General features: G+C 57.9%; 2 protein-coding genes across 20 annotated transcripts in view; one reads left to right on the top strand and one right to left on the bottom strand.

Moving 5' to 3' along the window:
• The first annotated feature begins 1,814 nt into the window (after nt 1–1,814).
• Nucleotides 1,815–8,693, top strand: CHRNE (cholinergic receptor nicotinic epsilon subunit). 7 transcript variants are annotated; one of them, XM_059668933.1, is made up of 12 exons: nt 1,824–4,112; nt 4,247–4,543; nt 4,671–4,715; nt 4,845–4,954; nt 5,090–5,245; nt 5,539–5,639; nt 6,020–6,220; nt 6,323–6,437; nt 7,701–7,815; nt 7,934–8,120; nt 8,209–8,315; nt 8,410–8,693. In XM_059668933.1, the coding sequence occupies exons 1-12, from the start codon at nt 3,801–3,803 to the stop codon at nt 8,557–8,559; spliced, it is 1,896 nt and encodes a 631-aa protein (XP_059524916.1). In that variant the 5' UTR covers nt 1,824–3,800; the 3' UTR covers nt 8,560–8,693. The 7 variants fall into 7 exon arrangements, with proteins under 7 accessions (XP_059524914.1, XP_059524912.1, XP_059524915.1 ...); XM_059668936.1 differs by having other exon boundaries at nt 4,009–4,112; nt 4,404–4,543; XM_059668932.1 differs by having other exon boundaries at nt 1,822–4,112; nt 4,845–5,245.
• A 677-nt stretch (nt 8,694–9,370) lies between these two features.
• MINK1 (misshapen like kinase 1) overlaps nt 9,371–12,312 on the bottom strand; it is a 59,840-nt gene continuing 56,898 nt past the window's right edge. For all 13 annotated transcript variants that reach the window (XM_059668916.1, XM_059668917.1, XM_059668923.1 and 10 more), the window contains 7 exons: nt 12,152–12,295; nt 11,798–11,932; nt 11,517–11,617; nt 11,284–11,433; nt 11,043–11,202; nt 10,804–10,943; nt 9,371–10,213 (listed from right to left, as the gene is read on the bottom strand). In XM_059668916.1, the coding sequence (XP_059524899.1) occupies nt 10,130–10,213; nt 10,804–10,943; nt 11,043–11,202; nt 11,284–11,433; nt 11,517–11,617; nt 11,798–11,932; nt 12,152–12,295 (914 nt within the window). In that variant the 3' untranslated portion in view covers nt 9,371–10,129. The remainder of the gene's footprint in view (nt 10,214–10,803; nt 10,944–11,042; nt 11,203–11,283; nt 11,434–11,516; nt 11,618–11,797; nt 11,933–12,151; nt 12,296–12,312) is intronic.

The following is a 12,312-nucleotide window of genomic DNA, read 5'->3' as shown; positions in this document are numbered from 1 at the left end:
CTGGGAATCTTTTTTAAATCCTGATTTCTGGGCCTCATCCTCCGGAAATTATTTCTTTGTTACTAATGTTGTGGCCCCACCCCATAACAAAGAAACAGAATTTCCGGAGGATGAGGCCCAGAAATCAGGATTTTAAAAAGATTTCCAGGTGATTCTAATGTGCAGCCAAGGTTGAGAACCACTGCTCTAAGCGCTTGGCAGAGCCTCGGGAGTCACCTGGCTGGAGAAGAACAGTTCTCAGTAGATGGGAGGATGCTGGGAAGGTAAGGCGCTCATTTGTATTTATTTATTTTTTTTAAGTCCTCACCCGAGGATATTTACCACTGATTTTTAGAGAGAGGGAAAGACAGAGAGAAACATCGATGTGAGAGAAACACACATTGATTGGTTGCCTCCTGCAGGAGCCGGGGAGGGGCCTGCAACCGAGGTACATGCCCTTGACCAGAATCAAACCCGGAACCCTTCAGTCCACAGGCCGATGCTCTATCTACTAAGCCAAACCAGCTAGGGAAGGCACTCATTTTTTTTTAATATTAAATTTATTGGGGTGATATTGGTTAATAAGGTTACATAGGTTTTAAGTTTACATTTCTATGATACATTGTGTGCCCACCACCCAAGGTCAAATCATCTTCCATCACCATATATTTGAAGGCACTCATTCTTTCACTCATTCAGTAAATTTTGATTGCATGCCTACTATGTGCTGGGCTCTGTGCTGCTGAACACAGTAAACTAGCAAGGTCTCAGTGACCGGAGAGCTTAGGTTCCGGTGAGGAAGACAGCCTAGAAATCAGTGTCTGCTGTCCCTGTCCCAGCTCAGCCAATCCACTCTCCCAATTGACAAAAGGGTCTCTTTTGTTGTGTCAGAGGGGGCCCCTTGGTCAGAGCAGCTTGGGGATATTTCCACTGTGAGGACACAGATGACTAAGAAAGAGACGCTTGGCCTGGCCAACGGCGACAGCTGCAGCTGTTGTGAGTTACCAGCCAAGAGCCAGTAGGTGAAGGGAGTGGCTTCCTGTTGAGCTGAGATCTTTGAGTCTAGCTTGGAAGTTAAGGCGTCCCAGAAACAAAATTGTCAGGGAGCCCACTAAGGATCTGTGGACTTTTTATTATAAAAATACTAAACCCAGGCCTGAGGTTGGTGCCTGACTCCACCAACTTGAAAGAAAGTCTCAGTTCCTCAGACAATTGTGGTCCTGAGTAAACAGCAAAAAAGAAAAGGAAAAGAAAAAAGATGGCCCAGCTCTGTGCCAGCACTAGTGGGATGGACTGCGGCCAGGAGCCAGAGCGGGGAGGAGGAGGAAGGGATGAGGGGTGAGCGGCCCTCCTGGCGACTACATAAGGGAAGGTTTCTTTTTAAGAGATTATATATATATATATATATATATATATATATATATATATATATATATATAATTGATTTCAGAGAGGAAGGAGAAGGGAGAGATATAAACATCAATGATGAGAGAGAATTGATTGGCTGCCTCCTGCATGCCCCCAACTGGGGATCGAGCCTGCAACCCAGGCATGTGCCCTTGACCAGAATCGAAACGCAGCCCCTTCCGTCCACAGGCCAATGCTTTATCCACTGAGCCAAACCGGTGAGAGCTGTAGGGGAAGGTTTCTGATGTGCAGATTTTGCAAGAGATGTTGGTGGGATGCACTGGTCTGAGCAAGACCTTCACCCACAAGTTACAGTCCCAGCCAGGGGTCCTGCAGCGAGTTACAGTCCCAGCCAGGGGTCCTGCAGCGAGTTACAGTCCCAGCCAGGGGTCCTGCAGCGAGTTACAGTCCCAGCCAGGGGTCCTGCAGCGAGTTACAGTCCCAGCCAGGGGTCCTGCAGCGAGGTGCTCTGTGGCGAAAGTGATACATGCTGGGCTGTGACCCAAGCAGCAACTCAGGGCTTGAGCAGCAAGGAATGAGGATTTCCACGCACTCTCCCTCCACCCCAAACTACTCTCCCACATGCAGGCTGCTGGTCCAGATGTGGCTTTGCCTCACTATTGTAGGTTTTTAAAAATACATATAGTTTCATTGATTTCAGAAAGGAAGGGAGAAGATAGAAATATCAATGATGAGAGTCATTGATCAGCTGCCTCCCGCATGCCCCACACTGGGGACCTAGCCTGCACCCGGGCATGTGCCCTGACCTGGAAGCTAACCATGACTTCCTGGTTCATAGGTCGACACTCAACCACTGAGCCAGACCGGCCAAGCGGCTCCTGTTTTTTTACCCTTTTGACAGTTCTGGTGACACTGTCTGCTCATAAGCCTTGAGGCCATGTCTTGCTCATCTTTATAACAACGGCATCTGGCCCTGTTCAGGGAGTGTTGCAGGTGCCACTAATGTTTGAATAAATATCTGTTTATCACAGCTATTTGCCCAGTCCCTAATCTAGAGGCTCTGGAATAAGCAGCATCACAGATTTTAGAATCAGTCTATGTATCACATGCAGAAAGGTGAGATGGCCGAGAAGATTCTTTCTGGGGTCTGAAGTGGAAAGCGTGGAATGGTAAGGCAGTTAGCAGAGGAAGCAAAGCAGCTTCAAAGATGTGTGGGAAATGGATAAACTGTGTGGCCCCTCTGATCTTTAGTGTCCGTGCTTGTAACATGGGGACCTCACAGGTAGAGGAAGGAGACCCCCAAAATGGCCATGAAAGTATTTTGTGAAGTGTAAAATGAACACAGGTAAAATGATTAATAAAGCTTATTGATAAGTCTCATGCATTAGTGCCAATCTATTTCTGTGATCTTACACCTGATCTTAAGGTCCTCTTTTATACATTCAGCACAATGGTAACTGCGTTGCTGGATTGGCTTGAGGAGGCAATGCGTAAGGCATAAAAAGTGCTTCTTATATGGATAGCTTCTTTTAAAAAATGTTTTTATTGATTTTAGAGATCATCGCTGTTTCACCAGTCACGAGAGGATCTGCTCTGTTACTAGGAAGCTAGCTGATTTTAAAGGGGGAGAGAGAGAGAGAGAGAGAGAGAGAGAGAGAGAGAGAGAGAGAGAGAGAGAGAGGGAGAGAGATGGATTGGCTGCCTCCCATATGCACCCCACTGGGATGAAACCTGAAACCTGGGGATGCACCCTGACCGGAATTGAACCTGTGACCTTTCAGTGCATGGGAGATGCTCAACTGAGCCACACAGGCCAGAGCTGGATAGCTTCTTAAAAAACAGACTCCTGGCATCCCATCTCTGCCCTCTTCCTAATTGGGATTCTTTGGGGATGGAGACTAAACATCTGAATTTTAAATAAGCGTCCTTGGTGATTGATTAGGGTGGTCCAGGGAGACTTTAAGAAACACTGAAAGGGTTAAGTTGTGTGTGTGTGGGGGGGGGGGGGGGGAGACAGTACTATCATATGTGGCCATGAGATGGCAGCAGAGAGAGGCAAGGTGAGGGGCTGGGAGCAGGCCGACTTGGGGATGGGTTGTGGGAGGAGCTGGGCCCTGTTCAGCACGGTCATCTTTGCCAGCTGAAGTCTATTGCTGCAGACTGCTCCCCTGTGACCGCCTGTCTGATTACCAGGTCTTTACAGACGCTTTGCTTTTGCCAAACTCTGCCAGCAGAAACCGCACCAGTGTGACCTTGGCTGGCTGAGGGGCTAGTAATGTGTGTTCCACATGGTGAGTATGGGAGGCAAGGGCTGTCACCTGCACAAGGCAGCTTAGTGAAAGGGCATCAGTGCATGTTGAAGCAGGGTTTCCCCATCCGCCTGATGCCAGGCTTGTGGTTCCAGGTGCTCTGAAAGGGTTCACCTGAACCCAGCCTGCTCCAGTCACGAGAGGATGAGCTCTGTTGCTGGGAAGCTGGCTGAAGGCCAAGCAAAGGATGCTGGGATGGGGTGGTGGCAGGGAACATGGGACGAGGCAGCTGTCTCTGGAAGCAGACAAGCTGTCCCTGGCTTCAGCAGGGGTGGGGCGGTAAGAGGATTAGGTGACAGTCCCCTAACTCGGCCCGGAACTAACACCCCGCCCCCCCTCACTCATGAGCCTTGGCCTGCCCGCTCCAAGCCTGCCAACGTTCAGAATAACCCTGAGGACCAGACAGCAGGATGGCAGGGGCTCTGCTCAGCGCCCTATTCCTCTTGCAGCTTCTTGGTATGGACAGGGTCGGGGGAGGTGGCTGGACACACACGCACACACACACACACACACGCACACACACACACAGACATGAACATAAACAAGATAGAGACCACGATGTACACTGGGTTGCAATATTTGGTCCCCAGGCACAACATTGGTTCCGAAGACACTCATGGGAAAGTACATCGTCTCAGAGGCAGACACACAGGGGAGCAGGGCCCCGCACAGACTCGGAGGGGGCAGAGGGGAGAGGCCCCCTAGCCTCTTCATCTCAGTGTCTCTGCTGCTTGTCACCATCCCCAGGCCGAGGTGAGGGGAATGAGGAGTTGCGCCTTTATCACCATCTTTTCGACAATTATGACCCACAATGCAGGCCAGTGAGGGAGCCTGAGGACACTGTCAGCATCAACATCAAGGTCACCCTGACCAACCTCATCTCGCTGGTAAGATCCCCCACTTCCACTCCCAGCACCATCTCTGAGCTTGAAATCCCACTTTTGGCCCCAACCACTGAGCGCTATCCTAACGCTCACTGTGGCCCTGGAACCCCTCCCCATCTCCCCTGCGCAGAACGAGAAAGAGGAGACCCTCACCACCAGCGTCTGGATTGGAATCGTGAGTCCAATCTGGGGGACAGTGCGAGGTCTGGTCCAGTGCACCCCTTCCTCCCACACTCTTCGCGGGCACCAGGTGGGAGATGCAGGGCACACGTCCTCCCGTCACCCCCCCCCCCCCCCCCCTTAGGATTGGGACGATTACCGACTCAACTTCAGCAAGGAGGACTTTGGGGACATCGGAATCCTGCGGGTCCCGTCCAAACACGTATGGCTACCAGAGATTGTGCTGGAAAACAAGTACGGACCGGAGGGAAACCAGGCTGTTGGAAGCCGAGGCCCGAGGGGCTGGGTTGGACCTGGCCGAGGCGGGAGGTTGCTTGGAGGGCGAGGGGTGGCGGACCTCCGCGAACGCCGGGTTTCTGGGGCCCACAGCATCGACGGCCAGTTCGGGGTGGCTTACGACTGCAACGTGCTGGTCTACGAAGGCGGCCACGTCAGCTGGCTGCCCCCCGCCATCTACCGCAGCGTCTGCGCCGTGGAAGTCTCCTACTTCCCCTTCGACTGGCAGAACTGCTCGCTCATCTTCCGGTGGGCACAGTTCCTTCGGGCCCGGACCATTACGGGATTAGGGGAGCAGGGAGTGACGTCATACGGGGGGGGGGAAAACACTAATCGGGGGGCGGGGCTTTGTGCTGGAGGCGGAGCCAGACTCTGGAAAGGGTTGGGGCTGCTCCAGCGAATTTGAAGTGGGGGAGAAAACAACATAATTGGGGTAATGGGGTGGGGCGTTCTCACCCAGCCAGAGCCCAGCTTCCAGGACAGGGCCTGAGGCTTAGGGCCTGGGTCCGAGTTGCTGGGGTGGGGGCCCCCTGCCTCCACAGCTCTGAGACGTACAATGCCCAAGAGGTGGAGTTCGTCTTTGTGGTGGGCGATGACGGCGAAACCATCAGCAAGATCGATATCGACACTGAGGCCTACACCGGTGAGGTCCCCTCCTGCTCCTAAAACCCGCTTCCAGACGGGTCCCGAGAATGGACTTGCAAAGTGGGGCTGCCCCAGATCTTCAAGCCTAGGGACCGACTTTGGCAGCCGCGCTTTAATTTGCCCCTTTCCTGAAATTATTCTCGATGGTCGGACCAGTCCTACCTCCTCGCGGTCCTTCCGTACCTCACCCGGAATACCCGCTTCGGCCCTGCCCGAATTGCCCGTCTGCCGAAGGCCCAAGGCCCGAGCCGTCCAGCCCACCTGCCCCACCCTCCCCGGTGCAGAGCGCTGCAGACTCTCTCCTCCGCCCGGAGTTATGGGCTCCCGCCCTCAGGTGTGGGGCCTCAGAGCAGGCTGAGCACGTGCCCCGTCCTGCAGAGAACGGCGAGTGGGCCATCGACTTCTGCCCCGGGGAGATCCACCGCCAGGACGGAGGCTCCGCTGACGGCGCAGGGGGCATTGACATCGTGTACACGCTCATCATTCGCCGGAAGCCGCTCTTCTACATCATTAACATCATTGTGCCCTGCGTGCTCATCTCAGGCCTGGTGCTGCTCGCCTACTTCCTGCCGGCGCAGGGTAAGGAGTCGCCTCAACCCTCAGGTGGGGCTCGTTCCGGGATGTTTGTGTGTGTGTGCTGCGGGGGGGGGTGCAGCAGCTCTCACTGGGCGCTCCCTCCAGCCGGCGGCCAGAAATGCACCGTCTCCATCAACGTCCTGCTCGCCCAGACCGTCTTCTTGTTCCTGATCGCCCAGAAAATCCCCGAGACGTCGCTGAGCGTGCCGCTGCTGGGCAGGTGAGGGCGCCGGGGTCCGACGGTGCCCGTGCGGCGCGTGGCTAGCGCGAAGGGCGGAGCCAGGCTGGCACGGGGCGGGGCTAAGGGGGTTGGGCCGGAGTGGGCGGGGCCAAACCCAAATGACTCTGGGAGCCGCCTTGGCTGCCTGGTCTCCGCCTGGGCTTTATTTGAACACAGGGTGGGTCTGGGACGCCTGTGGGTTCTCTGGCCCCCCATCCTCCGCACCGCCGCTGGACGCCACCTTGAGGCCTTCTGCGTGTCTCTGTTGCCGGGGGAGGACGGGAGGCGGGGAGGCGGCTCCGTGTCTCCCCCACCGCGCCACCTCTGGCTCCCAAATCACCTGCCCATCCCGAACTCACCGGTTCCCCGGCGGTTCCGAGATCCAGCTGGCTTCCGCATCGCTGCAGGAATGAGGCGGACCCCGGGAGACCGCGTCCGCACAGGCACAGCCAGGCCCCCTGGAGCAGGAACCGCGCGCTCGCGCCCGCCGCAGCCCCTGCTTGCCGAGTGCCCTGCCCCGCAGCCTGGGCCACCCGGGCCAGCGCGCCACCCGGATCTCCGGCGTCCGGGGCATGTCCGCCGAGTTTCCGCACCTCCTGCTGCAGCCACAGGGCTGAGATCTGCATGGGGGTGGGGGTCCCGGAGTTAGCTGCGGACGCAGAGGTCCCTGTCCCCCGTCTCCGCCCCTCCTCAGCCCCCAGCGCCCTACCTCTAGCAAGGTGGTGCCCAAGTTCACGGCGCTGGCCGCGGCTTCTCTTAGCAGCAGCCCCAGGGTGGGCTTCGGAGCGGGCGTTCCCCGAGACTGCAGCTCTGCGAACCTCTGCTCCAGATACTCGTGGGCCGCGGCCACAGCGAGCTCCAGCGACGACAGAAGCGGGGGCTGGAGGGCCACCTGGGGAGGCGCAGGGGCAGTGGAGCCGTCGGGTCAGGGGACAAAGGTCGCGGGGGGGGGGCCTGGAGACCTTCCCCGAGGGTGTCGAGGTGCTACCCTCAGGCCGGGCCCCGGGCGTCGCCTCACCTCCGTGGAACTGTGGAAGTGGTAGACCCACAGCAGGGTTTCCAGGGAGCCGGGGGTCCCCTTCATGGCTGCCACGGGCGGTCGGAGAGGGAGAGCGCCGGGGAGCGCGCGCGGCCCCGCAGCGGAGCGGCTGGGGAGGCCCCACTCCCGGCGGAGAGGAGGGTTTGTGAGGTCAGAGGCCCGGCGCTCCACCTGCGGCTCGGGCCGTGGGGAGGCTGTGAGGTCACGCACCTCGGGCTCCCCAGGTACCTCATCTTCGTCATGGTGGTTGCCACGCTCATTGTAATGAATTGCGTCGTCGTGCTCAACGTGTCTTTGCGGACGCCCACCACTCACGCCACGTCCCCGCGGCTGCGCCACGTAAGCGCGGGGTGGGCGGGTGGGCGGCTGCGGGGCAGGCGGGCGAGCGGGAGGCCTTGGAGCTGAGCGCCGCCCGGCCTCCGGCCCCCCCCCCCCCCCCCCCCCCCCCCGGCCCTAGGTCTTGCTGGAGCTGCTGCCGCGCCTCCTGGGCTCGGGCGCGCCCCCGGAGGCCCCCGGGGCAGCCTCGCCCCCAAGGCGAGCATCGTCCGTGGGCCTGTTGCTCCGCGCGGAGGAGCTGATACTGAAAAAGCCGCGGAGCGAGCTCGTGTTTGAGGGGCAGAGGTACCGGCACGGCACCTGGACGGGTGAGCAGCGTGGCCGGGTGGGCCAACGGGGGCGCCTGAACTGGGGGAGGCCTTCATAACCCTCCGGGGTGCGCCCACCTCCCGGCAGCTGCCCTCTACCAGAGCCTGGGCGCCGCCGCCCCCGAGATCCGCTGCTGTGTGGACGCCGTGAACTTCATGGCCGAGAGCACGCGAGACCAGGAGGCCAGCGGCGAGGTGGGGCCGGAGCCAGGGGCGGGCGGGGCGCTGCCGAGGCCTCCCCACCAGCTATTGTGCTGCAGGGACTCAGCTGGCGCCTGCCCCTTCCTAGGAGGTGTCCGACTGGGTGCGCATGGGGAAGGCCCTGGACAACATCTGCTTCTGGGCGGCGCTGGTGCTCTTCAGTGTGGGCTCCAGCCTCATCTTCCTGGGGGGCTACTTAAACCAAGTGCCCGACCTGCCCTACCCGCCGTGCATGTAGACCTGCGCTGCTGGCCGCCTGATTTCAACTTTCCTGTCCGTCTCCAGGAGGAAACAGATTTTGAAAAACAAGTTGCTACCACTGCTATATTATGATCCTTTACCACCACGGATAATAAATCAGTATTTTGTAAACACATGTTGCCTGTGCACAAGTGTGTAGGTCTGATCACTGCGCAGGGATTAGAAAGAGGAAAGACTTTAAAAACTTTTTATTGATTTTGGAGAGGAAGGGAGAGATACAAGTACCAATAAGAGAGAATCATTGATTGGCTGCCTCCTGCATGCATGCCCCACACTGGGTATCGAGCCCATAACCTGGCACGTGCCCTGACCAGAACTGAACCGTGACCTCCTGGTTCACAGGTCCCTGCCCACCACTGAGCCAGTCAAGATGGTTGTTCAAGCAGCTCCTGAATGCCAGTCCTCTGGGAAGCAAAGACCATCCTAGACCTAGCCTTGCTGACCTTCCAGTTTTGCTCAGGCTCCAGCCGCGTAGGACCTTCTAGCCCTGTGAGCTTCTAAGCTGGCAGCTATTCGATGGCCACGCAGGAGAGACACGGTTGCTGGGACCAAGTGCCCTCAGGGCAGGCCCCACAGGCCCACAGAATAAGGCTGAGGATGCCCTGGCCCTCCCTCCGTCATTTCTTCTACGTTTTCTTGGTCAAGTACTGCCCACCTACTTGGATCCCCAAGACTCACTGTAGATCCCACCCCACCCTACCCCCTTCGTCCTAACTCTGCTTGCTTGCCCTGGCGAGTAGCTGGACTGTGAGAGAAAACAGAATAAAAAGGGGTCTGAAGTGGTGGGAGCTGGTAGAATAGTCTTTATTAACAAACGGGATATCCAAGGCCACTACACTGAGGAGGGGTAGGGACAGGGAGGGAACAGGGCTACTTGCTGCTCACACTATATACAGATGCAAGCAAGGGGTGTGGAGGCCAGAGCTCCATGCTCCCTCCCTCCACCAGGAAAGGACAGAGGCTAGAAGAGATGAGGGCTGGAAAGGGAGAAATGTTTTGGCTGGCGGGGTCCCCCTTCCATTCCCTGGGGTTTGGGAGGAGGGGAATCATTAAAGTGCTTTCAGAAAATGAGGAAATGGTCCCTGCCCCTGGAGTGGCTGGTGACCCCCCTAAAACCTAGGGCCCAGTGACACCCCCCCAGGGTCTGGTACATTCAAGGGGGGAGCCGGCTCCCCTGACGTGCAAATAAAGGGGCCCAGGGCCCTGCCCAGTCAGCAGCAGTGGGGTACGGGCTCCAAGCCCCACGCACTCTCCTCTCAAGCGGAGAAAAGGGGGGAGGGGCTGAGCCCGCTCGATTCCTGTGAAGGGGAAGCTGTGCCTCTCTCCAGAAGATGGGACAGGCACAGTTTTGGGGAAGAGAACATGTTGGGGAAGAAGGTGGTCATGTGATCACAAAAGCATCAAGGGTCAGAGGTCACGTTCCCAGCAGGCTCCAGTGAATCAAACCAGTAAAAGCAAAAGCCCAAGGAGGGGGAAGCAGGGCGGCCTGGGAAGTCTGGCTGGGGGGGAGAGCTGGGTCCCAGGGGAGAGCTCCAGCCCAGGGCCTGTCACCAGTTCATGATGCAGTTGCGGTTCAGAGTCATGAAGTAAACTTGGCTGCTGCCCCCAGAGCGGACGGAGGCAAAGAATACCTGGGGGGAGGGGGGAAGAGAAGAAGTCACCAAGGGGTTGGGGGGAGGGGTTCCATTAATTGGGAGAGAGAGACACTGCAGTTTAGTCTCAGAGTAACCCCACCCGCCCCAACCAGTGTGTGCAGTGGTTAGAGCAACGGCCCACGAAACAAAGGGTCGCAGGTCCGACTCCTGGTCAAGGGCACATACCTGGGTTGCAGGTTCAATCTTCCACATGCAGGAGGCAACCAGTTGATGTGTCTCTCTCTCCACATGCCCCCCCCCCCCACCACCTCTCTAAAAATCAACGGGAAAAAAAAATCCCTGGGTGAGGATTACCCAAAAAAAGGGAAGAACTACCCCTATCGCCCTGAAGAGCAGAATTGCTTGGGGAAGAGGGCAGCTGGCAGACCTTTAGGGTGAAAGAAACTGGGGGGAGGGGGCGGGGGGTGGATAGAGGGAAGGGAAAGGGCAGGCTGAGACTGAGTGTGTTCCCCAAGGGGCCCCTTTCAGGAAGACTCCACAATGGTCACCTCCTTGGTCGGAACCTAAGGTTTTGGAAGCCAGACCAATGCAGGCCCCAGCCCTTTCCAGGGGCAAGGGGCGCCTACCTTGTCATTCCGCTCACACAGGAACTTGAGCCTCTGAGCTCGTTTGTGCATGAAGACCCCGTCCAGGTGGCCTGTCTCCACGGAGCGGATCTCGATGGCTTTCTCGCCCCAGCCCATTATCTGGTTGGAGCAGATGTAGGCTGGAGGAGAAAGAGGGGAGGGGCAGTGAGTGGACTGCAGCCCAGGCCCACTCTAGGGCCAGCTCGGGGACCCGCAGCTCGGGGACAAGCACCACTCACCCACGGAAGTGGGCATCTCTCCCCACTGCAGCACCACATCCTTAATGATCCGCCCGTACGTGTTGACGTAGACGCCCTCGTCCTCGTAGCACAGCAGCATCTCCATGCCATCGGTGTTGGGGAGGAAGATGATGGCGTGGGGTGTGATCTGGCTCTGGATCTGGGAGGAGGGGGGCTGGAGTCCCTGAGTCTGGAGCCCAGACCGGCGGCCCCCCTCTGCCCACAGTCCAGCTGAGCTTACATGAACAGGGATGTAGATGTCGTAGCTGTTCCCCGAGTCGACATCCACTGCGTGGAAGCCAGCACTGGAGCCGTAGATGACTTTGAGCCGCTGTCCCTCCTCTACCGTCAGGTCCACCAGCAGGGGGCGGTGAGGCAGGTCAGCAAAGGACTGTGGAGGAAAGAAGGGATCAGGGGACACAGGTGGAGGAGTCAGACCTTGGAGCAGTGTTGGGGGGCTGAGGCTGGGATTACCTTGAAGGCCATGAATTTGTGGTAGGGTTTGGGGGCCCAGGCATACACCTCTACGGAATTCTTCAGGGCGATGACCAGGAACTTAATACGTTCGTATTTCACTGGGGGCAGGAAAGAAGAGGGATGCTGGGACTTCCCTTGGACTGCGGGGCCCCTCCCACAGGTCTGTCCTACACCCCCAAGCCAGGCCCCACGTCTCTGGCTTCATGACCATTAAGCCCAAACCCTCATTTCTTCTCATAAACAAATGTGCTCTGGCCACTCTGCTGTGACCTCCTCACCCACGCGGTAGTGCCCGCAGCCCTCCATGTCCCCCACGGTGGTCCAGCCCTGCTTCTTCTCCACTTCTGGGTCGTTGTGCAGAATCTTGTTCCGGAGCCAGGACAGGTAGTACACGCGCAGTTTGTTCCTTTTCCCTGAGGGGCGAGGACACACACACACTCCCTTCGCTGGAGATCCAGATTCGGCCTCCCGCCATCCTTTTCTGCGTACCACAAGGGGTGAGAAAGTGGCCCCACCTTCTGGCTCCTGGACCAAGGGTGCCCTCTGCCCCGGCTGAAGATGGTGACAGAGAGCCAAGGAGCTGAGCCCCCTCCTCCAGGCCCTGTCCCCGCCCCCGCCCTCCACACACACACCTGAGATGGTGATGAGCAAGTTGAGTCCTTCCAGCACATCCATTTGCTGGAAGCGCCGCCGCCCAATGAGTCCATACACCTTGCCCTGCCCACTTCGGTCCAGCAACATCAGCCCGTTCTCCGTGCCCACCAGCAGGTTGACGCCTGCAACGGGAGCCCTT

Source organism: Myotis daubentonii, chromosome 16 (genome assembly GCF_963259705.1).
Source record: "Myotis daubentonii chromosome 16, mMyoDau2.1, whole genome shotgun sequence".
Taxonomy (NCBI): Eukaryota; Metazoa; Chordata; class Mammalia; order Chiroptera; family Vespertilionidae; genus Myotis; species Myotis daubentonii.
This window is presented reverse-complemented; position numbering and strand designations above follow the sequence as displayed.